The following is a 27121-nucleotide window of genomic DNA, read 5'->3' as shown; positions in this document are numbered from 1 at the left end:
TTTTGAAAGTATAATGCTTTGTGAACTATTTTAAGATTCAAGATTTGTATTCATTACATGCAGTCACACAAGTACCCTTCAGTGGACGAAAAACTAATAATAATTTTATATAATAATAATAATATATCATCAATAATAAATAATACATTATTATTAATATTACTATTATTAAGTGCAAATATTACAATATATAATAAATATATAGAATACATATAATAACAATATACATTAAATATTATTGTATTATTAATATACTCATTTGAATTATATAGATTTAATAAAAAACGATTTAAGTTAATAAAGACTATTACATAGTCAACATATTATATCGGCTCTGTATATATTATATTATATATTATATTATATATATTATATGATATTTATTATTTTATATTATTTTGCAGTAAATCTTCAGTGAAATTTCTTGCATTTTTTCCATTTCCTATTTTATTTTATCATATATCTTTTACAGTGGGGAGCAAAGAAATAAAAATTAAAAAAAAAAATACAAACCAAACCAAACCCTAAAAGACTTGTAAAACTTGTTTTTTGCTCCTTTTTTCTTTTCTCATTGACCGCGAAGCACAATGACAAGGCTCTCAGGTCCCATCACGCGCCGCATTACGGCCACTTTTACACCCCGCGCCGCACTCTGCCCCTGGATTGTTACTCACCAGATTGGCCAGAATGTAGTGGTAGCCACGGCTGTTCTTCCCCAGGGTCACAACCTGCGGGAGGGAAGATTGATACAGTGAGCCAGCCGCGAGAGCAGAGCCAAGAAGGGCGGCTACATTCATATTTGTTAATAAGAAAACCTGCTGCCGAGCCCAGAGAGAGAGAGCGAGAGAGACAGAGACAGAGAGAGAAAGACAGTTTTTCTTGAGTTTCTAAAACACCTTTATTCAACACAGGCGGTATCTATTGATTCCAGTGGCACAAGCACAAAAAAAACGGACGACAATTCAATGAAAAAAGCATTAAATAAATACATTTTATTAACAATGATGTTGTAATTATAATACTAATAAGAGCGAGAGAGAGAGAGAGAGAGTTGGGGTGGAGGGAAAGCCAGAGAGGGAGAGAGAGAGAGAGGGGGGGCGAGAGCGAGGGAGGGAGAAAGAAAAGTTGTCTCCGGAATCACAACGGAGAGACAGAACAATTACGAGAGCGTTAATTGGGGAGGAGCCGATAATGAGACGGAAAGAAAGATACACTTGCGACATCCTTCAAGCGCTCGCGCTCACTTTGAAGCCCCGCCGCCGAAGCGAAGAAAACCATTTAAAGGACGTTACAAACTCTCACACCTTGGCGGCGATAACAGCGCTTTGCGGCCCACGCAGCACGTCCGGAAATAGCCGCTTTCTTCGCCGCGGTTCCACCATATGCTTGCGTGTTGTTGTTTTTTCTTTCTCATACCACCAACCCGCCCCGCCCGCCGGCCCCGCCCTCTCTCTCTCTCTCTCTCTCTCTTTTCTTCCTGGGAATGGGCCGCTTCCTCCGCTGCGCCGCAGAGCGGTCACACTCAACCGGACACGGCTCCCGCCGCGGGCCTCGTGAGAGCCCCTTACTTACGAGGCCGCTGTCAGTCGCTGGGCGGTTGCCACGCGGAGACGACAACCGGCCGTCAACAAACATGGCCGCGCCAGCGGGCGGGGGCGGGGGGGGTGGGGGGGGTGTTTCAGCATGTTCGCGCATGTTTTGGCTCCATCTCCCTGTCACAATCGCAAACTGTTTTGTTTTTTTCGTATTTTGTTTCTCCCCCAACTGTTTGCGTCTGCGTGTTTGGCCGGAGGTATTTTTTATTAATTTTTATTCTGTTGTGGTTGTCAATTGCGTATTTGTTGCCGGGGATCAATAGCAACGACCGCCACGGAGCTGCGTAAGATGAGGCGGCGGTGGCGGCGGCGGCGGCGGCGGGGGCTCAATCCCCACATCTCCCCGACGACTGGAGTCACTTTGAGCGGCGGTTTTGATGGGCTACTTAAAAAGAAAAGGGGTGGGAAAAAAAATAGAGACAGAGACGCAAAGTGTTGTCGACGCAGCGGTTGTTGTTGTTTTTTTGTTGTTTTTTTCCGCCCGTGGATGAAAGCGAGCTGACCTTGAACTCTGCGAAACGACTCCACGCCATCGACCCAAATTGGACGACTCACACCATTGCCCGGTACTGCTTTCACGCCGTTGCCCCCACAAATCAAATGAAGCCATTTTCTTCCCTCTTAGTCAACATCTCAAAAGCAACGTTAAAGGCTAAATGGGCTGCAGGCACATGGAGCTTTTGCTTCGACCGCTCGAAGCGCTTTGCAGCGCGTGCCTCGCGTTCGGCCCGTTCACGCATGCATTCAAACATCGATGGTGGCGGCAGTTAAGGGGTTAAGTGTCTGGCTCAAGGGCACTGCACTACCAGGGGATCGAATCGGCAACCTTCCAAACCGGCTCTCTCGCCTGAGCTACCCCCACTTTAGTGTTTTACCACACACACACACACACACATACACACACACACACACACACACACACACACACAGACACACACACACACACACACACACACACACACACCATTGCACAAGAGGAAGAACAATCACACACAATCACTCCCGACACCGCGCCCAACTTCATGGCAACACCATTATTAACACTTAATACACCGTGTGTATTAAAAAAAGTGTGAAACTGCAAAAGACTCCATCCTGATTGGTGGATAGCGGCGATCAGCGCTCAGTTATTTCTGAATAACCACTGCCGTACGTTAACAATGGGCGTTGACACAGGCAACGAATATGGACATGTCAAATTTCATATTAACGTCAGTAAACACCATCAGGCATATGTAGAGCGAATGGTTCACTACGTTTGCACTACGCACTATTTTTTTTTTTGGCGGAACCTAAAGAGGCTTTGCGTTGCCGAGCTCGGCATCCTAGTTGTAGATCGAGGCTATATCTTTATAAAATAATTTTCAAATCAATAATCTATCTCAATGTATTATTTTATTGAGTAAGTGGCAGCGGGATAATGTGCAGCTGCTATGCGGTCCTCATCGCAAAATAAGCTCTGATCGCCAAGCGTACATTATCCCTTGCATAATAATTGAGCACTCACAATATGGCCGCCGCTGCGGTAGAACGGACGCCGAGGACGTGAGTTAAGCAGTACGCCATGTCGCTCGGTTTGTTTCCTGGAATTCCTTTGTCCGCGGGGAACAGTAAAAAGAGGGCCCCTGCGACAGGAAACGTTTCCACGGCTTTACTTTATCTACGTCTTCCATGGTTGTCCTTGCTCACCAGACCTACTCTGACTGACACCTGGCCCCTCTAGGAGAACTGGGCACCGGTGATATTTGGTTCCCCGCCCCCCCCCCCCCCCCTGCTTCATACCGCGGCCTGGCAGCACCGGAACGGCGCAACCTTGGGCAGGAACACAGCGGGATCGTAATGACACAGAAGTACACAGAACCTCGGGCCAGAACACTCCAGACCTGTTTTCTTTTTTTTTTTTTTTTTTTTTGTAATTAGGCGGAGTGCCATACCAGCTCCTATTGAGCGGAGCACATTTCATTGTTACCGCAGCAGAGCATGCTCCGTGCAAAGCCCCTGGCTTACCTCATGCCGCAGAAATACACTTTCCATGCACGTCATGAGATAATATTATTTTACCGGAATTTAAAAAAAAAAGTTTTTATCTGTGTCAATTCAACGCCGCTATCGTGACGTCTGTCATGTGATTATATTTAACATATAACCATTATATCACAAGATGTGCAGAACAGGTCGGTTCTATGTAATATAAATCTAATTTATGTTATAATTATTCCACACTTATAGAATTATAAAAGTTCCAAAAGCAATGACAATTTGGTCATGCTCAATATATTTATTTTATGACCATGGTTGGAGCAGTGGCAGCTTATTCATCATTATAAAGATCAATAATAATAATAATAATAATAATAATAATAATGCTGAAGCACTGGATGAATGAGTGGGAGTAACAGCTGAGCATTCCAAGGTCTTGCTAATCTTGCTAATCATCAACACCTGATATTTCAACTTCCAAATGCTATTCAGCCTAAGAGTGTCATTGTTCTCGTCTTTTCCTCCTTATCTCACTCCATTTATTTCACACGCACGCACGCACGCACGCACACACACACACATACACACACACACACACACACATTGCAGGGGAAGAAATGTGTCGAGATTTCGTAGTTTCGGTGATCTGACTTTCCCTGTTTCATTTGCCCTCTTGCCCATTGATCCCCCGGCTCGCTCCATCACCTTTTGTTCCGCCGCCGCCGAAAGGGAGGGGTGGGGGGCTTCCATTGGGCTCTAGGAGTTTTCTTTAAAGCCTGATGGGAATAGACAGGCAGAGTGACCTTGGCTTCACCCGCAACCGCAATGGGCTCGCGCCGCCCGCCGGACAGAGTGGCCGCGAATGTAAAAACCACCGCCACACATTTACAACTAATATTAACAAATGCTCGAACACTCTCTCCAAAGCCCTGACCTTTTCTACCGTTGCGGTTTCGCCCAAATCACAAAGGAAAGGGAGACTGGAAGTGATGGGTTCCCGGGAGTTTGTAAATACCATCAATTTGTCCGCTGAAAAAAACGAAGACAAGCAAATAACGGTGCAATTATTTAGCCACTAACCCCTGCGGCCGTGGAAGTAAAAATCCCTAAAAAAAACAAAAACCCTGCAATGAATCCAGACAACGGCGGTGGTTTTCAAGGTCCTGTGCGTGGGACCGCGGTGCCGACGACAGAGCGTCGTCCCATTACGCGAGGGAGCTTTAATGAGGATCCTCTGCATCTAAGCTGCTGGGCGCATTTCAAACGGGGCCGGAAAGAGGAAATGTACACGATCCGCTCGACAGGACCGCTGTGCTCCGCAGGCGCCGTGACTCCAAGGCTCCTCGCCGAATAGTGTCCGACGGTCAATTAATTGGCTGAAGAGGCCACGGCTGGAAGCTCTTTTGGTCACAGGCCTTCCGTGGCCCGCAATTTATAGCTACGCTCTCGGTGGCGCGGAGCTATCCTGCGAACGACGAAAAACATCATAAAACATCACAAGCCCATAGAAACCGTGCTTATTATTATTATTATTATTATTATTATTATTATTATTATTATTTTTATGGCCGGTGCTTCAATTGTAAATCTGGAGGTGTCGGAGCGCAGAGAAGCTGCTGATCTGGCGGGTCGGCAGGGGGGAGTCACGGATCCCACGACCTACGACAACACGCACACCCATTTCTCTTTATTTTATTTTGTAGAAACGGGTAACGCCGACGCCGTCCAGAAAGAGAGCGGGAAAACGAGTAAATCTTTGACTCGGGTACTGAATATAATTATCGTGATCTTCATTTAAGTCCAAGGCAAACAAGGCGCGACTCATAGCGAACGTGACCGATTTACGGTTCGCACTCCACCCGGGAAAAATAAATAATTTTGACAGAATGAAAATGCTCCTTGGGTGAATTCCATTCCACTCCTCTGACTCTCATTGATTGCTCAGGATGTCCTCCCTCGCCCCCCATGCGTGACACCAACTGAAGCAAGTGAACCGAGGGTGCGAAAATCGAACGACTCCCTCCTCTTAAAACGAGTGATTCGCCACATTACCGACCGTCGAGAGGGAGTCCGACCTCACATCACGACCGACAAGTTCCATTTTCAGAAAGAAACTTGTTGGAGCCGATGGATTCGATGAATTAGAGCTGCCTTGCCGCTTTGATCTTGCAACGCCGCAGCGAGTTTCTCCGTCATTTTAGGTGGAATCCGAAACATCTCCACGCCGCGCCTGGCGCTCTCTCACCTAGGGAGGCTACTTTAATTATTATTATAATTTTTTTTACAGCACCAGTGAGAATAGTCAAAACGATTATTAAAAGTAAAAAGCATCTTCTCCACATTCCGAGGACCTTTTACGAGATCGGACGTAATGGGGCAACGGGTCCCGGAGACGACGCGCGGGGAAACCTTTATGAAAAAATGTAGGCGCCTCTCCTCCCGGAGTGGAGTCAGCGGGCCACCCTCCCTTTAATGATAGCGCCGTAATTCCATTTAATTCTCTAATCGCAGGTAGCAAATGACCCTTCGCGGCACCGGGGCGCGGGCGGGTGGGTGCCGGGGATCTGAATGAATGTATCCGGGGCTTTACATCAAAAAACAGAAGGTTCAGCTTTATTTTCTATCAGCGCCCGCCGCCCCAACCCCACCCCGCCCCGCCCCCGCCCCCACCCCGTCACATCATCGGCGACATTAGTTCCCTTTCTCGCAGGCTGGTGCAGACAAGAAGAAAGGAGGATTACGCACAAAATGTAATCAAGGCGCTGCGGGAGCACGCAGGAGAGCCTTTTATGAAAAGTAATACAATTTCTCTTGAACGTGACGTGCCTTTTTTTTCGGGCATTGTGTTAAAACGGAACTTCACACGCACATAAAGATAATGGAATTCATCATCTTACGCTGTGAAATGCCTTTTAATTCCTACATTTTATCCCCATCTGCACTTATTTATCTTTTTGCGTACCTGCCCCCGCCCCCCACCCCCCGCATCCTATATCTTCAGTGAACGGATATTTATTTCCCTTCTCCCTTTGGCACAACGGGCAACCGCAAAACAAAACAAAACAAAACAAAAGGAAATTCGGATTTTCCGCTGAGGCAAACTCTAAAAACCTTCACACGTTCCACTTTCCAAGCGTCTGAAGAGGGGATGCAGAGCTTATCCCAATCCCGGAGAATAAAAGGCAATAATGGCCACCCTCCATTCCTCCGGAGAGGCATGCACAATGTTCTAACTTTTCCCCACAAATGCACCTTTTCATTTTATTTTGATTTTTTTTTATAGTTTTTGTCCTCTTTCCTCTTTTTTTCTTCCCATCGTCCTTAAAGCCCTCCTGGCTTTGCGGCTGGCAGAGCGCTCCCCGCTCGCCTGTCTTTGAACAGCTTGTGCGCCCTGGGCCTTCTCCCAGACGCCATTCACCAGCGCCCGCCCTTTCTTTACATTGGAGACGAGCAGGTTGCTGCCTCTGAGAAGACTCCAGCGCAGAGAGCCCGCGGAGGGAAGACAGCCAGTGAGAAGGAGAAGAAGCATAAAGGTTCGGATATGTGGGTGGCTGTCTGTGTGCAATCTGATAGATGCAGCAGATTAGGTGTACACACACATATGTCACACACACACGGACGCACGCACGGGTGCGCACGCACACACACACACACACACTCTATCCCCTATTGTGTCTCTCCCCTTTAAAACCTACTTTTGCATACCTCCGTACCATGAGAACAGCCCGATTGAAAGTCCAAGGCATGGAAGCAATTCGGAGAGACAAAGACGGTTACCTAAGTTTAAGGAAGTGGTGAATAGCGATTGGTCTAATTTATCTGCAGTGCAGTGTATTGATAAAAACTACCCACCCCCCAAATGAAAAACAGACGGGTGATAGATCCTTATGGTTGTTCATGCACAAAATGATAATAGCCCCCACCCCCCCCCCCCCCCCCCCACACACACACACACACACACACACACACACACACACTTCCAAATCTAAATTCAGGAACATAAGTGTTGTTAGCCTCTCACACCACTCAGCAGCATCACAAATGAGGTTACTATGCAGGATCAATTACAGGGCCTCCCCGGTGAAAATGACATTCAATGCGACATTCGCCGCATAATGTTGACGCACCATACGTAGCTAGGAAAAGGAATACAACGGAATAGGAAAGACTGGCTGCTTGCTGTTGTGGGTGAAGGGCGCTGGGGGCGTGGGGCACGGCATGCACGTGGGGGTGGGTTGTATGTGCGCGCCTCGGGAGTGCAGGGTCTGTTGGTGCTCCTCGGGGCCCGGGCGTTGGGGTTGCTCCGCGGGCTTCCGGCTTCTCTGGGGGCCGGAGGGTCTTCTGTCGCTGCAGTGCGGGGTGCTGGGGGCTTTCCCGCGGTCGTGGGCTGTCTGTACGGCTGCGGGACTCGGGGGTGGCTTCGTGGCCTTTTCTGCTGCTTGGACGCCCCACAACATTATACCAACCTTATACGCCAGAACCAATTGGGACAAGTCCTTCTCACGCACACATGCACGCACGCACGCACGCACGCACGCACGCACGCACGCACACACACACACACACACACACACACACACACACACACACACACACACACACACGCACAGGCGTTCTCATCACAGGCGTGTGCACGCCACCGGCACCTGCTTTGTACGCACCCCCAGCACCCTCCTGGGTACACCCTTCTCCTTTTCGTCCTCATTTACTGCCATAACTATGACAAGAAGTGTCGAATTGCTGTTCCAGTTTTCCTGGACTTAATTAACTTTTTCGATACACATCGTGTATCAAATGTTTTATCATGTTTATGTTTTTCCGTGTACATGTTGTTGTTTGTGTCTATGTTTATGTTTTTCCGTGTACATGTTGTTGTTTGTGTCTATGTTTATGTTTTTCCGTGTACATGTTGTTGTTTGTTTCTATGTTTATGTTTTTCCGTGTACATGTTGTTGTTTGTTTCTATGTTTATGTTTTTCCGTGTACATGTTGTTGTTTGTTTCTATGTTTATGTTTTTCCGTGTACATGTTGTTGTTTGTTTCTATGTTTATGTTTTTCCGTGTACATGTTGTTGTTTGGTTCTATGTTTATTTGTCTCACAAGTGCTGATTCTCCCTCTTGGAGTAGTGATTAGTTGTTCAAACATGGTAAAATAGTTCACCAAAGAGGGCATTGGTGGTGGTTCTGTACAAAAAAAAAAAACTAAAACGAAAGAGGAAAGACTGATTCATCGTTTCGCGCTGTCAAGCAATTAAAGTGGTGCAAAAAGAGAGCTCTTTTCCTTTTCCTTTTTCAGCTTTGTGTGAAACAACGGGGAAGAAATCCGGCGGCTGAATGAGGCGCGCGTCAGCTCGCACGCATTCAAAGATGACTCTACGCTCCGCGGACTCCATTGCCTGGCGCGAAGAAATTCCTTCCGCGGAGAGGGATTACTCAGACCGGAATCATAAGACTAAGCCACTGAGCTGATTCCCACTTCCCCTGAACAATCAGTGGGCCGGATCTGTCCCCGCCTCCTGATCGCCGCCCTTGACGGGCAGTGACCTTGACGGATCGCAGTCAAACGCCGGCCTCCGCCCCGGTCAAACCGAAATTCAGGGAAAAACAATGACTGCAGAAATCCGTGGTCGATAGGGACAATGAGAAGGAGCGCGGCGCGAACGCAGCACAGAATTGCAGCGAACGCAGCGTGTGTTGATTTTGTGCCGATGGCCCATCGCCGGAGAACATTGCACTCTGGTTGCTCGATAAAATGGCACGCCCCATCAGGGGGTGGCGAGAGAGAGAGGGAGAGCGCACCGACCCGCTGCCTCGCTCGACGTGCATGCATGACTCATCAGTATTGGCAGATTCGGCCAAATTATTTCAATTAGCTTCAATAGAGACAATCCCACGCTGGGTTTGTCACTGGAAGAAGGAGTAAAAAAATAAATAAAAAATCTGCCCCGGCCGCTGCTTTGAGTAGGCGGCCGCGGTGAAGGCTTTGTTTGATTTCTCCCTTCGCTGCTAAAAATGAAGGTTACGGTGGAGAGCTGCGTGACGATGGCGGCGATGATGATGATGTTCATGATGATGAGGACGAGGGGGGTTCTTTGAAAGGACCTGTCTGAAAGTACGTACGTCGGCAAAAATCTATAATTATATAGTGTTCTAAATCTAGAAATGTACCTTGTATGTGATACTGTATGTACTGCATCAAAGAAAACATAATTATATACAATTATATATGAATACAAATATGGAAATAACAGAACGGAATAAAGTTAGACAGCGCATACTTAGCATTTTTGTTGATGAATTGCATTGCAATTAGTTTCTTAGGACAAGCAAAACTAATAGTCACATAGAAGTCAATCTGAAAGCAGCCCAGGGCCAGAGGCTGTGTGGGGATTTGGAGTGGTCATTGTGTCTCCCTGTGCCCTCCCTGGGAGGGGCGGAGACGTGCGGGGGTCATCAGGAACAGGATTAGAAAAAGGCGCCATCCTCATCGGTGGGCTCTCCGAGGTGCCTGCTTATGCCGGGCCCCCTCGACCCCCAGAGTCTCCGGCATAATCGAGCCCTGCTTTGACCTGTGAGCATCCCTCAACTGCAACCAAACAGCGGGAACGTCCTTCCACAAAAAGTAAACGTTGCACCAAGCCAGGTTGCACGAAAGCCTGTAGGGGTCTGCTTTGCTTCTCTAATTGTTGGGCGAAGCGCATCATGTCATCGGACCATTTTTACGGCCATGGCTGCAAAATGAAAACCAATAAAACAAAAAACAATAAAGCTGTTTGAAAGTGAGTTAGAATCGGCGGCGGAAGCCCGCTCTGGCCGAGATGAAAAAAAACAAAAAACTACTATTTATATTTGAGACGTTGAAGGAAGCACTTTTCCAATAGCAGGCTAATATTGAATGAAATGTCTCTTCATTTTCCATCGATTTGACCCGAGCACTCGGAGCTATATCTGGTCGCGGGCGGAACCGCGCCGCAGATTGTCCTATAAGTCATGGCCTCACCTGCTCCAATATGATGTTGATCCTGCCCACCTCGCAGTCGATCACGTAGCGCTTCTCCTGCCTCCGGTCCATCTCCTCGATGATGCGCTTGAACTCGGCCGCGTCCGTGGTGCTGCTCACCGAGCGAGCCGTCACCTGCCAGTTGTTGGCCACCGCCGCCTCCATGATGGCCTGCAGGATGGAGAAGCCTGGAGAGGGAGCGTGTGTGGTGGAGAGACAAAGAGGGAGGACGGAAGGGATGAGATAAGAGGGAATAAGAGAGAGAGGGAGAAGTGCATGAGGCCAAAATACATAATCCCACCTTCATTGCATCGGCACAATGTGATACAGCAATTATGCAAGAACTGAGCGGCCGATAATTTATTCTCGTCAGGATTTTAGCTTGAATCCGAGGTCAAAGGCCACCTCGTTACGATCCAAAATTGCTTGGTGAGGTCAAAAGTTCTGCTCGTATATTGCCCAGACTTTTTAGTTAGAGTAGGTTTGCGTGCGGCGGGGTGCATGCAAATGCGCGGGAACTTTCACTTGCAAATTCGAGCGGCGGCCTCGCAATGAGGCGTAGGGACATCGCGGGAAAAGGAACCGTGTTCCCGTCGCACCGGAAGAGCAGCGGGGGGGTGATGTTATTGTGCTCGGCATCAATTAAATCACAGCATTTAGTCGTGCCACATGTTGACCCTGACGGCGCAGCACGACACGGAGAGTCCCACTTCTCTTTTGGAGGCCGGTGCCAGCTGAGTTAAAGATGAAGACAATGAAAGATGTTTCCCGTCCAGCGGTGGAGAGAGATAATTAAGTTAGATGACTGGAGAGCCGCCTAATGATTAATTCAAACGTGACATATTTTCATTATAGTGGGCTCACGGACACACTATGGTAAAATGACATACCACAAAATGAATAATGCAGTCCTGTTTCTGGGGGTACGGACGGCACGTAGCGGAAGCTGATCTCAGGGGCTTAACTTCTGCAGCGTGCGCTTGAAGAGCGGAACACCGAGGCCGCTCAAGAAAATCAGGTCGACGACTGGCATTTCATCAAACAAAACTCAGAGGCACCATGAAACTCTTTTTTTCCATATCATCACACTGGAACTTTTTACAAATTGTCTGTTCAAACGATAGTGCATTTAGAGGCTACCAGAAAAGGGCCACAGGTGCTCTGGCAATGAAAATACGAAAAATGACGTACGGTTCAAATGTCTTGAGATGGCTAAAAGCTTAAAGTCCCTGTAAAGAGGATTCAGTTATACACATTGTACATGGCTGGATTTTATGGGCGGGGCTAAATCATGACTGTGATGTGGAGCGGTCATACTTGGCATGGCCCCGCCCCTTACACTTTATAAACACCAGGTCAGAATGGGAGCACCGGTGGTGAAATAAACGAAGCTACCAGCTTTTTTGGGAATCATTTCTTCCCGGCATACATCCTACTGTACATGCTGAGTTTGTGTAGAGATGAAATAATTATAGCCGGTAAAAAAAAGTATTGGCCACTGGGTATTTAACAACTAGCAAACAAGAATGGGTGAAGAAATGGGGCTTTCCAGAGTTTTCTAGGAGCCATTTCTTTCTTAGACAACCTTATCTCCACGTTCCGGCTGCAGAGAGCTGCCAAAACCAGCCCACAGAGACCATAGCAACATCAACAATAACAGTACCAACAGGAAAAACACACTTTATGACTCTTCATCTCCCTGCTTCTTCTCCCTGCCTTCGCCTTGCCACAATTTCCCGAATGGCCGCAGCGTTGTGCTTGATGAACAGGTCTTGTCCAGGCCTTTAGACCTCCCCGTGTGCCCTCTCCGCAGGACGACCTTTTCGGGAGGAGGAACAGGAAGTGGCGGAGACCAAAGCGCAGTGTGTCACCTGGGCCGGGCGGCCGTGGCACGCTGCCTGGAGGCATCAGCCTGTCAGACCTCAAGGTTAACCGGTAACCTCCGTTAACAGGTCACATCTACCCGGAGTTAAGACATTATTCTCCCAAATGGAACTCGTAGCACGGAGTGAATTTAAGGTGATGCATAGAGGACGTGTCGTGCGTGGGTGCACACACAGTCCATTACGCATACTGTACCGCGTGCATGGAGACAGCTTGAGGGCCATTCATCTGGCACTCCGAGAGATTCTGAGTAAAATGCCTCGCACACGGACAAGGTTTTCTGGATTGACCGAGAACTTCGGGAGACATTTCCATGCATCTGTCCTCCCCTCTGGGTGGACACTACCTCTCATTGTATAAAGACAAAGCTGAGGTTCCAGAATGAAGCCTTGAAAGAAAACCCCAACAAAAACAGATCCATTATGTCCAGAAACTTACTAACCATTAACCACTCACTGGACGGTTTGGTATTCCTCCCGGCTGCGAAAGCTTCACTCAGATCCACTCTCAAAATGCTCTGAGGTGGTTCATAAAAGTGCTTGGAATGAACTGCCCAACACTATTAATCACGTTGGGCACTCACAATAATGTTTTTGTGCAAAGTAGCAGGGGTCTAAAGTGCGCAGGCTCTTTTGCACATTCTTTGTCTCAGGTCGGCAAGCGGCCATTTCTTCGGGCCCACGAAAGCGCTCATGGCTCGCATCGCTTGTAAGAGACGGTGGCATGTCACAGACGTTTCCAAAGGTGATTGCAATACGCCTTTTAACGGTGGATGCCTAAAATGTTGGCCTTAGCATGAAAACAGCAATCAGCGCGTTTTCCTTCCCATCCGCTCGTGGGTCTGAGATGCAAGGGAAACCAGAACGCTAAGCTATCTTTAATGTGAAATAGGCAAAACAGGGTCTCGTCAATCAGATTAGAATCACAGCAGGCTTTTATTTTGAAAACGCTGATTTGCGCCCCGCTCTATCTTCCCCCTGCCTACGGCGAGCCCTGATCTGAGAGCGAACAATTGGATTCATTTAAGATTTGCAGCAGATTCCGCGCCTGCCTAGTTTTACATTTGTATGGAAATTAAGAGATTGAATCTGGTGGTGGTAAATATTCTTTGGAGAAAATGAACTACTTTTGCTCTGCAGTCAGCGGAAAAAAAGTTTATTTTTTCCCCTCTCTCTCTCTCTCTCTCTCTCTCTCTTTTTGTCCGTATGTCGATTTTTACAAAAACCGAAAAAATAAAGGAAGACATTTTGGAACACTGCGAGACCTTTCAGCAGAAGAACGCCCCGACGGCTCCCCACATCTACACAAATTGAACAAATCTGAATCCAAAGGAATAGAACCGACGGCAACATGATGACGCCGCTACAAACAGCACTGCACTAACAGCCGGGTTCTTAAGCATCACAGGGGTTTTAGCCATTTGATTCTAGGCTTGACACTCAAGATCCTTGCGGCTGAGAGCAGGATGAGCATCGCCGTTTCCTGTAAATCATCATCAATAGGATGTTGTCCTCGCCGGTGAGATTTACTTCCGCCACTTTCCTCCGGCCAGTGGCCGTTTTCAGCATTAACTCATCAATGGATTCACCCGAAGAAAACTGTGCTGGGGGAACCCTCATAAAATGCCCAGGCGGGTGATTTTTTTTATTCTCTGCTTGGAGAAAAAGCTATAAATCCCGTTCAGCTGTCCCTTCGCCCAGGAGCAGCCCTGATACTGAGTCGCATCTAAAAATGTAATACGGTCGACGACATAAATTCTGGAAGACAACAACAAGATTTCCTTATCAGCATCTATAAATCCCCGCTGCACAAATGTAGTGGCACACGGCACCGGCTGATCACAGTGCTCATCACCCCATACAGACAGGCAATTTTTATATGGATAATCCTGACAGTTATTATCAGTGTGCACCTTTAAATGGCATGCAAACCCACAGACACATGCACTTTTATTTGCTCTTTTGTGATTATTAAATGTCTTTATTGTACAATACTTTGAAGAATTACCGAGCTGTACGTAGCATTTTATAAGAGATGTACATTTCCCATGTCATTTATAGTGGTTCGAGTTAAAGATGCAATGTCATGTTTTGTGCCACTGACCTCCAATTCATAAAGATAAAAAATACCGTATTTCCTCAAATAAAAACCGGGCTTCTAATAAATGCCGGGTGCGTGGTCGACACGAACAAATAAAAGCCTGCCTCAAATATTGTTCCAGTGCGGAGCTCCACTCCCAAACAAAGCAAATAAAAACATTTTGTGTTTATTGTAGATTGTATTGTGTATTACAGTCTACAAGTATTTAATTTACTCAATTTCTTACTGCTGCATAGGTGATCACTTCTTGGAGCAAATGCCTCGCTCTCGCTCTCCAGCGGGCCAAGCAGGAAGTGGATGTTAGAGGCAAACTCGGAAAACTGTAAGCCCCCCCCCTCCCCCACCACCACAAGTGTGACTTTTTGAGTAGCTACAAGCTCTCTCTGTTTTCACCATACATGTGTTTGCACAGCATGGCACCCAGACAGAAGATTGATTTAAAATTCATACTAAAATATGATCAAATATACTTGCATTCCACTGCTTGTCTTATTCTGGCCGCCTAAACTTTCTGTTAAGAGTTGATTAAGTTGAAGAGTTGATTAATTGCTTCAAATTGGAGTACATTTAAATATGGTTCAGCTCTCAAGAAAGAGAGTGCTGGGTTGAAATAATAACCAAGAAATAAGAAATGATTATTAGTAATGTGGATCCTATGACCAAGCAGGTAGAGGGTCATATAATATAAAAACAATCTATGAAGTTCGGATAATTGCAGTACTTTACTGTAATGCAGCCTTAAAGACACAATATCACGATATTACAATCCCAGAGCATATCTAGTCTCACGATATTGATACCATGTCAATACAGAACAAGCGCTTCTTGTCCAGAGAATATGTTCACAGGCCACAACTTTTACATAACTTGACAATCAAATGTATGTTGCAGGACGACGGTATACACACAAGTTACACACAGTGATATACAAGAGAAGTTCCAACTAAACGAGGAAAAGTTGTGCAAAAAAAAAATAAAAAAACATGTCAAACTGGCACGAGCTAAAATATTGATGAGCAAATAAATAAATAAACCAGTGACATTTTTACCTTCAATTTACATCACAGCCCTGCGGGGAAAACTGACGAGTGTGAAATCAAACTCGAAAAGGTAAAACTCCCAAAGGTGCGCAATGACACCCTGCGTGCTGGGATGGCGGCGGCGGTGGTAGCCTACAGCAGCTAAGTTATAGGCGTGGCACTCGCCCTCCGACTCCCTCCTCTGTGAACTGGAGGAGAACTGGATCTTAACAGGATGAGGTTTGAAGCGTCACCCGTGGCGGCTCAGCAGTAATTGAATTGAGTTGCATCTAATCTCATTGCCCGGCTCCTTTGGTTCCCTGTCTCTCATTAGAGTTCAGTGCAGAGTGGTACAGACCCAACCCCCTCCCCACCACCTCGCTCCCCCTCCCTCTTATTGCACAGCTGGCCCGGGCTAACTAGGTATATCAGACAAAAATAAATTGTCCATTTCGCCATGCACACTATTTTGGCCGCCATCAACCGTCGGCATTTGTAATGCAGCTGTTGCGCTACCGCACCGTGCGAATGGTGCAGGGTTTCCCCCAGAAAAGTTGTGTGGCAAGGCACAGTGTTTTTTTGTTTCGTTCTATAAGGAGATTGAGTAAAATAAACTAAAATACATCTAAAATAAAAAAAGTCTCGAATGCTTTAATGCTTGATCAGAATGACAGGATTTTTTTTTTTTATTGTTATAATTTTTGTTCAAAGTAAAGAAATTAGATCGGGGCTATTTTAGAGATTTTTTATGAACTCATACCGTTTGTCCTTAATTACTTTTTTGTGGTGACTACAGATCACAAAACTCACAGCTCGGATTGCATCACGGTTTTGAGTTACGGATCAGATCATTTTTCGGATCAGAAAAAAAATAACAAAGAAAAAAGGGGAAACAAATATAACTTTGCTTTACATTTATTCTGTAAAACACTTAAAGTAAGAAACCTTTGCCCATGGCCTTAAATGAAAAGAACATTCTAGATGTCCAATGTGAATAAAATCTTAAAAAAAATAAAATATTCAATACTCAATTGTTAAAGTAAAGTGCAATATGAGGCCAGATGAATGAAATTAATGAAAAAATATGATATGATATGATAGCAACTGAATTTAACTCCGGTATCATGTATCAATTTCTCACATTTATAACAAACTAAATTTTCATAAAAATCGGTTCAGAATTTAAGAAATTACAGTGGATTTTGTAGAGAAGTCTGCATCTCTCAACACCCATCGGAAACCCTGTGGGGCTATTATAAATACTAACTATCGATGACGACCGACATTTATTTGAAACTGACTGTGAAAAAAGACAATCGTGGAACAGTCTGAGCCTTTTGTCATGGATTGGACTTTAGGGGCCTTTCCAGGATTCAAAGACACCAGGGTCTGACTCCCGGGCCAGTCCGGAAGAGACAACGTCAGTGACACGTCATCAACGCAAAAGCGTCATTTGACGATTCATCCGTACCTTCCAGGTTCAACTTGATTCACGCTTTAAAGCACGATCGGAATGACAGATGAATAGATCCGGGGCAATTTTTTTATAATTCTTATTTTTGTGTGGAAAAAAACCCATTTGTGAACTATTCATAAAACATTCAGGACCTGAAGCGGATGCCCGTCCCTAACGAAGCCACCGGATTGGACAATAAAGCATGGAGAGTCGAGTGTAGATGCCTCTGCTCTCTCCACAACTTGACAACCTCCTGGTTAATGAGGGTCTCTGTCTGGCAGCGACGCCCTATCGAGCACAGTCAAGCATGCTCCTAAGAGACGACCACAAAAAAAAAAAAAGGTGGGATTGAAACCACTAAAGATAATTGCTCTGAACTGTAGTTGTGGGATTGGAATGTAGCATTAGATGCAATGACGACGTCTCCGACGTTCACAGTGTACTGGAGCGGTGACGCCAAATATAACAACTATAACAGCTTATGTACAGGGAAAAATATCCCTATTTCCATTCCACCACGTAGGGGAAAACTGAGGGGCGAATTCACAAAAGGATTGTGTGGCGAAAAAGCAACTAAAAGTTATAGGGAATAGCGATAAAGTGGTCAGTCCGACACTGCTGCTGCAGTGGCCTAAAGATTAAGGACCAAGGACAGCTCCGCTCAAACGTGTGTTTTTTTATTGTAGTGAAAAAAATAAAAAGAATGAAAAACACAGTTATTATGGTTGTTATATACAAAAGAGTATTAGGGCCAAGCGAACAAAATTAAATACCCCTGTGTTTCCAGAATAAACTCGCTGAGCGCGCCACTCTCCGCACCGATCGGGTGGGCGGGGGGGCACGAGCTGCGCCATGGGGGGGCTTTGTATCCTAATGCCCCTAAATGCGTGTAATGGAGAGGGAGCGATTGGAGCCCATTTGGTCCTTCCCCCGTTTTCCAAACAAAACAAATGAAAACTGTGTTTTTATTTTAGATGTATCTATTTTCCCCCCGTTTCCTAATTGAACGAAACCAAAAAAGTCCCTGTGCGTCCCGTGCGGCGTCCGCAGAGGCATTGATACCCATTTCTGTCCTTCTCTCTGCCATTGTCCTGCCGACTGTGTTCTTGATGCAAAGCCACCGTCTTTACGTTGCCACATGGATGATTGCAATCAGACGCAAAACAAGGGCGAATTGCACTCAGTAGCAAAACCTTATGGCCGTGTTTGCGCCGTCATTTCATTAGCGCAATATCTTTTGTGAGTCAGACGTTGAGACGGGGCAGATAGCGGGTGCAATTCATGCACAATTCATGGTTCTATTAGCGGCTGCAGTCCATTTCTTTGTGAATTCGCCCCTCAGTGTATTGAACTTGTATTTGATTGGCAGTTGCAGCCAGACAAACCTTTAGACTTTTACCTTGTGACTTTAAGTACGTCCTTCTAAAAATGCAGCTGGAAAGCCACCCGACCGAGGTTGAGAGCTGCATGAACGCTCTGACACTGAGCATCCATGATGTTTTTTTTCCGGGGCCTCTAGAGGCAACCAGAAGCATCCGCTTCTTTTTATATTTAAATCTCCCAGCCATCAAAACGTCACTCCCTATTTTCCGCATCCGTAAGTATGTGTGTGTACGAATTAGGAAGTACTCCCAACGATACTTCATCTCCATTGTCTTCTGATGAAGGCAAAAGAAATACCTATTTAGCGGCTGATGAGTATTTACCTCTGAGCTGAGCGGGCTCACAGGGCTATGCCGGTGCTCCATTGTGTGAGCAGTGGAAATCAATGTGGAAATCATGGGCTGGGAGTGGATAAGACACTATATTTACATTTCCTCTCATTCATCATTTCGCACTTGGACGTTGCCTAAATGAAATAGACAATAATAATGTAGTGTAAGCTGACTTGTATTCCTGATTGATGATAGGGCTTTAAATAAACATCATCAATAAACCTATTGCGGCACATTTTATTGTGGTACAAACATTAAAGTTTAGATGAGCAAGCTCACAACCCGTGGCCAGTAAAGACCACCTTCATGACACTTAATCCTCTACCACTGCAACAGAGCTGCTCTGTCGCCACTTATAATGCGGAGGCTCTTTTTTTTTGGCAACATTAAAAAAAAAAAGCCAAAAACGGAGAAAACGACTAAATCCCTTAATTCCCAGAATCCCACATAATGGCTATTAGGGCTTTGTATTGTTTAAAAATATACGATAGCAGTACCAAGAGAACTTCAACTTCATTCAACACCTTCTTTTTTTTCTACTACACCCATCATGTGAATGGAAGTATTCAGTTGTATAAAATGCCACCACTCCTCCCCATTTAAATTGTTTTTACACAAAAAGTGTAAAAAGCATTTATTAAATAACTGTACACTGTACAACAATGATGCCTTGCTGCAGTGTCATTTAAAAAAAATAACCAGTACAGGAGGAATGATTACAGAGAGGAAAACCTCTTTCACTGTTGATTTGAACACCTGACTGTTGTTTGAGAGATGAAGCTGTCCTTTAACACACTGTTGTAGCTGCTGCCGCGGCAGTGGGCCAATCACACGTCGCGTTACATCGAACAGCGCTTGTGGTGATTGGCTGCGAGCAAAACCATACAAATCGTCATTTCTTTCTAGATCTGGGTACAAAAAGGATGGAATGCAGGTATCGTTGGACTGGGGAAGTTTCAATACTACTTGGAATTGGGTTATTTCAATCGATACCTTAAAGGTATTGAGTACCAATACCCAGCCCTAGTGGTTATACAGTATTAGATGCATGGTATATATGTACAGTATGTACTCTTTATCCTCCAGGACTGCTTGTACCATGGTGGAATAAGCAGCCGGGCTTTACTTTCAAGCCTGAAAAGAGAGTATGGAACCAAGTGGATGCCAACGCAGCCTAAATGTGTAGCCAAAGCTTTGATGATAGGTTTACAGGGTTATAACAAAAACAGCTTTGCTGCCAAGTCTTGTCCTAATCACAAAGACAGCGCATGTCAAATCAAACGGAAGGCGGCGTGCCGGCCGTATCTTTAGAAGTGCATACATGCAGGAGGACGCAGAGCGGTGCCTTTTCAACGTGGAAAATCCCACCCACACAGACCGCTGCAGCCTCTTTCTCCATCAGGCTGCAGCCTCTTTCTCAATCATGTTGCAGCCTCTTTCTCCATCACGCTTTCAAGAGGTTTATTCGTCACATACATATACTTTCATACCTATATGCAGTAAAATGTCAATACAACGCACTGCTGCTGCTGAAGCCTCTTCCTCCATCACGCTGCTGCCTCTTTCTCCATCACGCTGCAGCCTCTTTCTCCATCACGCTGCAGCCTCTTTCTCCATCACGCTGCAGCCTTTCCCCATCACGCTGCAGCCTCTTTCTCCATCATGCTGCAGCCTCTTTCTCCATCATGCTGCAGCCTCTTTCTCCATCATGCTGCAGCCTCTTTCTGCATCACGCTGCAGCCTCTTTCTCCATCACACTGCAGCCTTTCGCCATCACGCTGCAGCCTCTTTCGCCATCACGCTGCAGCCTCTTTCTCCATCACGCTGCAGCCTCTTTCTCCATCACGCTGCAGCCTCTTTCTCCATCAGGCTGCAGCCTTTCCCCATCACGCTGCAGCCTCTTTCTCCATCACGTTGCAGCCTCTTCCTGCATCACGCTGCAGCCTCTTTCCCCATCACTCTGCAGCCTCTTTCTCCATCACGCTGCAGCCTCTTTCTCCATCACGCTGCAGCCTCTTTCTCCATCACGCTACAGCCTCTTTCTCCATCACGCTGCAGCCTCTTTCTCCATCACGCTGCAGCCTTTCCCCATCACGCTGCAGCCTCTTTCTCCATCACGCTGCAGCCTCTTTCTCCATCACGCTGCAGCCTTCCCCCATCACGCTGCAGCCTCTTTCTCCATCACGCTGCAGCCTTTCCCCATCACGCTGCAGCCTCTTTCTCCATCACGTTGCAGCCTCTTCCTGCATCACGCTGCAGCCTCTTTCCCCATCACGCTGCAGCCTCTTTCTCCATCACGTTGCAGCCTCTTTCCCCATCACGCTGCAGCCTCTTTCTCCATCACGCTGCAGCCTCTTTCTCCATCACGCTGCAGCCTCTTTCCCCATCACGCTGCAGCCTCTTTCCGCATCACGCTGCAGCCTTTTTCTCCATCACGCTGCAGCCTCTTTCTCCATCACGTTGCAGCCTCTTTCCCCATCACGCTGCAGCCTCTTTCTCCATCACGCTGCAGCCTCTTTCTCCATCACGCTGCAGCCTCTTTCCCCATCACGCTGCAGCCTCTTTCCGCATCACGCTGCAGCCTTTTTCTCCATCACGCTGCAGCCTCTTTCGCCATCACGCTTTAGTCTCTTTCTCCATCATGCTGCAGCCTCTTTCTCCATCACGCTGCAGCCTCTTTCTCCATCACGCTGCAGCCTCTTTCTCCATCACGCTGCAGCCTCTTTCGCCATCACGCTGCAGCGCTCTTCCTCCATCACACTGCAGCCTGTTTCTCCATCATGCTGCTGCCTCTTTCTCCATCGTGCTGCAGCCGCTTTCTCCATAACGCTGCAGCCTCTTTCTCCATCAGGCTGCAGCCTCTTTCTCCATCATGCTGCAGCCTCTTTCTCCATAACGCTGCAGCCTCTTTCTTCATCACACTGCAGCCTCTTTCTCCATCACGCTGCAGCCTTTCCCCCCTCGCACATATGTATGGAGCTGCCTACACGTATGTCGATGGGTATGGACTGAAAACCTAAACACTATTATGAATAGTAAATAGCAAAACATAAATCGTATTCGAGGGCTTGGGATCACTCATCCCTGGTTAATCTATTCGAGGGCTATTCGGGAAAATAATCGAATTGCGATTTTCCTTTTAGACCACTATTGCGATTGCGATTTAGTACGTCATTTTTTTTTTTTTATCAGTATTATTCACTAAATACAAGCAATAAATCATTACACAGCAGTGGGACTCCACCTTTCCCAGCTCAGGAGCCACATGAACAAAAAATTATATTTTTCATGTTCATTTGTACACAAGAGACAAATTACTGAAACGTCCCTTTCCTCCATCAAACCGTAATGTATTTAAAAATAAGGCTACTAGTAAAATGTTATTAAGGAATGCAAAGCATGTATGCAATAACCACATGTATTATGTATTACTGTACACAAATTATGTCCAAATGTATACGAGCAGACAGCAAACTGGAAGTTACGCAGAGAGCGAAGAGCCGACTCCACTGCGCATGTCTGCTGCAGCTGCAGCGGTAGACGGCGCGTTCTCTGGAATATCGCACTTAAACGGAATAAATTGGCTTAAATAAAAACCGTGGATTGATATAAAAGTTGTTTTTATATTTATCAATATCATGGAGGCGGCTGCGGTGCTTGCAGCGTGGAAGCCGATGGGGGATTCGGACGCGGTGGTCTCACATGGTGGTTTGGTGATATTTCTTATACACGGTAATAATATAATTAAATATTAATAATTAATATTAAAATTGCCAGTGGAAACCAGGTGATGAGCCATTGATCACAGATCACTGATCACCACCAGGAATCCATTTTAAGTTATTTTCAATTTTTTTATAAATAGTCTATTAGGATGTTTTTATTCAACACTTTGAAGAGTCAAGCAGTCATAAAAGAGCCGCATGCGGATCGCGAGCCGTGGGTTGAGTATCACCGCTTTAGATTGTGTGTGTTTTCTTTTAATCGCAGGCTTTGCGATTTGAGATTTCAGTTGTAATACATCGCGGTTTGAATTTGATTCATCGTTCAGCCCTAATCTATTCTGAGAAAAGCGCAATAATTGCAAAAAGAAAAAAGACGACTAGAGTACACCTGCACCTGAAGCGATTGAGCTCTGGCTGTTTGGCGGCCGGACCACTTTGCCTTATACAATACCTAAATAATAAAAAAAAAATTAATGAGAAAAATATTTTTTCACCTCAGTAGTGGCATGGCTGCTCGTGCTTGGAGCGGTGGTTAAATATGGCCTCATCCCGAGTTTGGTCAAAAGACGACACTGAGACTGCTGGGGTTTTCATGGATACCTGTCAGGGCGTTCGTCTTTTTATTTAGTTATCATTATTTTTAGGCACACATATTTCAAAGGCGGGTGAGTTGTCATGGTAGTAAACGCAGACTCGGGATCTAATTATCGGCCTCCAAAAAGCAACGCCCGTATTAAAAAACCCTCATCTGAGTTTCTTTAATGCCATATTTCTGGTTTCTCAGTTGTGTCCTTTCTTGTCAGCATGTCCAAGCTGATTTATTCCCCCGACGCATGCATAATTTAGCTCTTATGAAGCACCCGTGAAGGACAGCGGCACTAAAGCGCAGGAGGCTCCCATATCCAGCCTCTGCACAAGTTGCGGTGGATCATGACGTGCTATTAAAATCGCCGCCATGACACCGTACTGCCAAAGCGAAATGCTGCTGTCTCGTCTGGGATGCGGAACAGGACTGGGAGGAAAGCAAAAAAGGAAGCCCGGCAGTGAACCCCGGGTTATTGCGTTACGCAGAATGCATTGTGAGTTTCCAGAGTGAGAGACTAATTCAGAGAAGAAATGTATATATATTTTTTAAATATATATATTTTTAATGGTGTCTAAAATTGTAAATAAATAAATAAAAATACATTAAAAAAAAAATAATAATATAAATAAATAAATAAAAATGAATCGTGAATAAATTGCAAAATAAATAATTTATATGACAATGAATAAAAAACTAATTACTATGAGGAAGGGATTATACTAGTAGACAATTTTGATTCAAACTGTGATGGTCCTTCAGTCTCGCTCGCCTATCGTCAGCTAAGCATGACTTTGTTCCTACATTTGGACAGTAAAGAGCTGCTTGATCCGCCGTGTTGCCTACAATTGTAAACACGGGCCAAGACACACTCCAGTCATATTAAAGGAGATATTTGATTCACTGGCTCATCAAAGGCATCCAGGGGAAGCCGTGGGAGGCGTTTGTTGTTCCAACGTTTCAGGAACAAAGACGCCTGTCTCTGGATGGCCAATTAGGGGGATTGCTGGAGAAAAAGGAGCAAGGTCCATTTTAGCTCTCCATTTTATTGCTGTGTCTACCACCCCACCCCCCGTGCACATCGCACACACACACACACATCGCACACGCCGTGCGCACACACACACACGCACACGCACAGGCCGCCCTCTCCTTGACTGTCTGTTGTTTTGGCAGACGCTTGGAAAGATGGGGCTAACTATGTGTGGTCGTCTAATCATTCCATTCGCAAGCATCTTGGCCCTGTTTGCGCCTGGTTCTGCCAACTGTGCCGGCCCGGATCCATCATGGCAGCTAAGCACTGGCCAAGATGGACCTGATTGGGAATTGTACTGATTTGACTCGGAAGCAATTGTGGTCTTCAATTGATGTGTCTCTTGAACGTGATAATTAATTGAGGCTGTTCGGGGTTGGGACATGTGTACCTGAATCTCATTTTTACAAGCCCTTGCTACTTATACGGCAAACAATTTATGTTTGCCAAACAATGTAATTATAGATATAAACCACAGCCCTAATAAGAGGTGCTTGTCTCGTGTGGACAGTATGACAAACATGGCTCTGCGTTGCATTTATAATACATGGGTGGGAATTTGTAAACCATCAACGTGCACGTCCATTATACAGTGTATACTGTATATTTAGACCTTAACACTTTTAAAATACAATTTGAGCATTTTTTCCGTACCAAGTTTTACCGTATAAACGTCTTGAATTCCTTTATCGTCGTCAAAAGCACCTCCAGATGGGAAGGCCGATTGAAGGGCATGTGATTAGAAGTTAATTTCTTCCTAATTATAAAGCACTGGCGAGCGTTAACGAATCATTAAATCTGCTGAGCTGGACATTGGAGGGTGAGGAGATGGCCTTAAGGTTGTGCCTCGATGAACGCATAGATTGCCACGGAGTAAGAGCAAATGACAGCGAGATTTTATATTTATATTGTATATAATTAGTGAAGAACAGGTTGTATTGAACGTCTGGGTCATTGACTCAAGGACGAAGGTAGAACACACACTAAGGTGTAGTATAACTCTCAATAATACATTAAAGTACAGTATTATGAGATACACTAAATCATCCATCTAAACATAACCCAAAATATATATTCATTATGGTGGCTACTACCTGGGTAAGACCTAACAGAAGACATAAGCTGCATATAATGCATAAGCTGTAAAATAACTAAGGAAGAATTGATCTAAGCCAGCATCACTGGTCCTTCAAACTGCAACTTCCAGAAAAGGGCGTGAGCATTAAGAACAACTGTGAAAGGCATGAAAACATATCGAAATAATGGAAATGGGTTTTGGAGATGGAACAAACACATCAACCGTCAAAGACGTTGTGGCTATTTGCAGGATTGTACTGTATCCTACAGAGAATATTGATTTTCATCTGTAAAGAGGAAGAGGGGGACACGACATGACGGCTGGCATCGTTCTTAATTTGTTGCCACCTCTTTTGGAGCACGTAGGGCCGGAGACTGCGTCGATATTTTCAGACAGCCTAAAACCCTGGTGAGTCAAACCACCGGGGTGCCACTAAATGGATGCCAGCTCAAGGTCTCACCAACAAATGCCACCGGTATCGCTCTCTCCAAATTGCCATTCACGAAATGTCAATGGAGCATACGAGTGTTCTCCAAGAGAGATGGGAAGCTGCTCGGAATTCTTCATGGAGATATGTTTTTATTTCAGTTTTACTGGCTATGGAGGAAGAATAGCTGGATTGTGTCAGGAGGATTAAATGGGGGGGCAAGATCACAATTATAATTAATATTATCAATATCAATAATGACTATCTGTGCCTTCATAAGATATTCAAAGTAATATGCAATATTATATTATAAATCATAATATAAATAATAATAATAATAATAATAATAATAATAATAATATAAATAATAATAATAATAATAATAAATATAATAATAATAATAATAATAATAAATAAATATAATAAATGAATAATAAATATAAGAATTAATTATAATATATTATAATATTAATATCATATATTAATATATTATATTAATATAACTATATGGCAATATTACAATAACCAAAACCCCAGACGATATCTAGTCTCATATAAGCGGCCCTAGCCCTGGTTGTTTAAGATTTGTTTCACAATCTGTCAATGGCCACCCGAGTACCACTACAGGACAGATAATCACATGACAGCCAACAGCGACGGCCAGAGTACAGGGTGAGGTCGGGAGGGGGTAAAAAAGGTAACCAAGAACCCAATTGAAGACTACTGTATATGGGGCGGGGGCGGGGGTGTGGGAGGGGGGGTGAGACAGGAACAGTGGAGCGGTGGAAGTAGAAAGGGTAAGCGAGAGGGAACAAGTGAAAAAAAAACAGAGGGACTCATAAATCAAGTGGAGGTGAGATTGCTGAATCAGGGTTGATTGTGCCTGGGAGAGACAATAAAGCCTGTAATCATCCGTCTCTGCTGCACCGGCCTGGCAATTATCTGCCCATACCTGACCGCCAGGACGGAAAGGGCAAGATCCATCTCACTTCAACCCCGTCCGGCGCTGACTTTTAAAGGAGGGGGATTCTTCTGCTGATACAATGAAAGAAATATAAGAATAATATTCCCTCTCTGAGGTCAAAGAATTGCGCCGAGAATGACGGAGTCGAGGTTTCGGTCGACGTAATGTTCGACCGTAACGCAGATTGGCAATTCCCGTCTCCTTAGTCTGGGTTTTTTTTTGACGGTAATTCAAGAGGGCAGTGCATGGTTTTTCTATACTCCTTTTCATATGTATTTGTGGAGTTAGCCTGAAAAATACAGTACACACACATGCACACATGCATATACCACTGTGCACACACTGAGACTATTGCCCTCTCCATACACTACCTTCCATATGCCAGAGTAGTGACTCATGAACTCAATCAAACAATTTCAATGGAGGCTCCATTTGCCGCTATCTCTTTCATCACCACGACTGCTTTCAAATGGCACTCTGACATTGGCGTTTAGTGTACAAATTTACCCCCATTTTCCTTTGATACGTCAGAGCCTGGAGCATATGGATGATTCTTCTCTT

General features: G+C 45.3%; 1 protein-coding gene across 1 annotated transcript in view; it reads right to left on the bottom strand.

Annotated features, from left to right (window-relative positions):
- gria3b (glutamate receptor, ionotropic, AMPA 3b) overlaps positions 1-27121 on the bottom strand; it is an 82387-nt gene that overhangs the window by 31926 nt on the left and 23340 nt on the right. Inside the window, exons 4-5 of the mRNA XM_080008448.1 lie at positions 10577-10764; positions 675-728 (exon numbers count right to left, since the gene is read on the bottom strand). Coding sequence (XP_079864574.1) covers positions 675-728; positions 10577-10764 — 242 coding nt within the window. The remainder of the gene's footprint in view (positions 1-674; positions 729-10576; positions 10765-27121) is intronic.

This window comes from Zeus faber (genome assembly GCF_960531495.2).
Source record: "Zeus faber genome assembly, chromosome: 10".
NCBI classification, from domain to species: Eukaryota; Metazoa; Chordata; class Actinopteri; order Zeiformes; family Zeidae; genus Zeus; species Zeus faber.
This window is presented reverse-complemented; position numbering and strand designations above follow the sequence as displayed.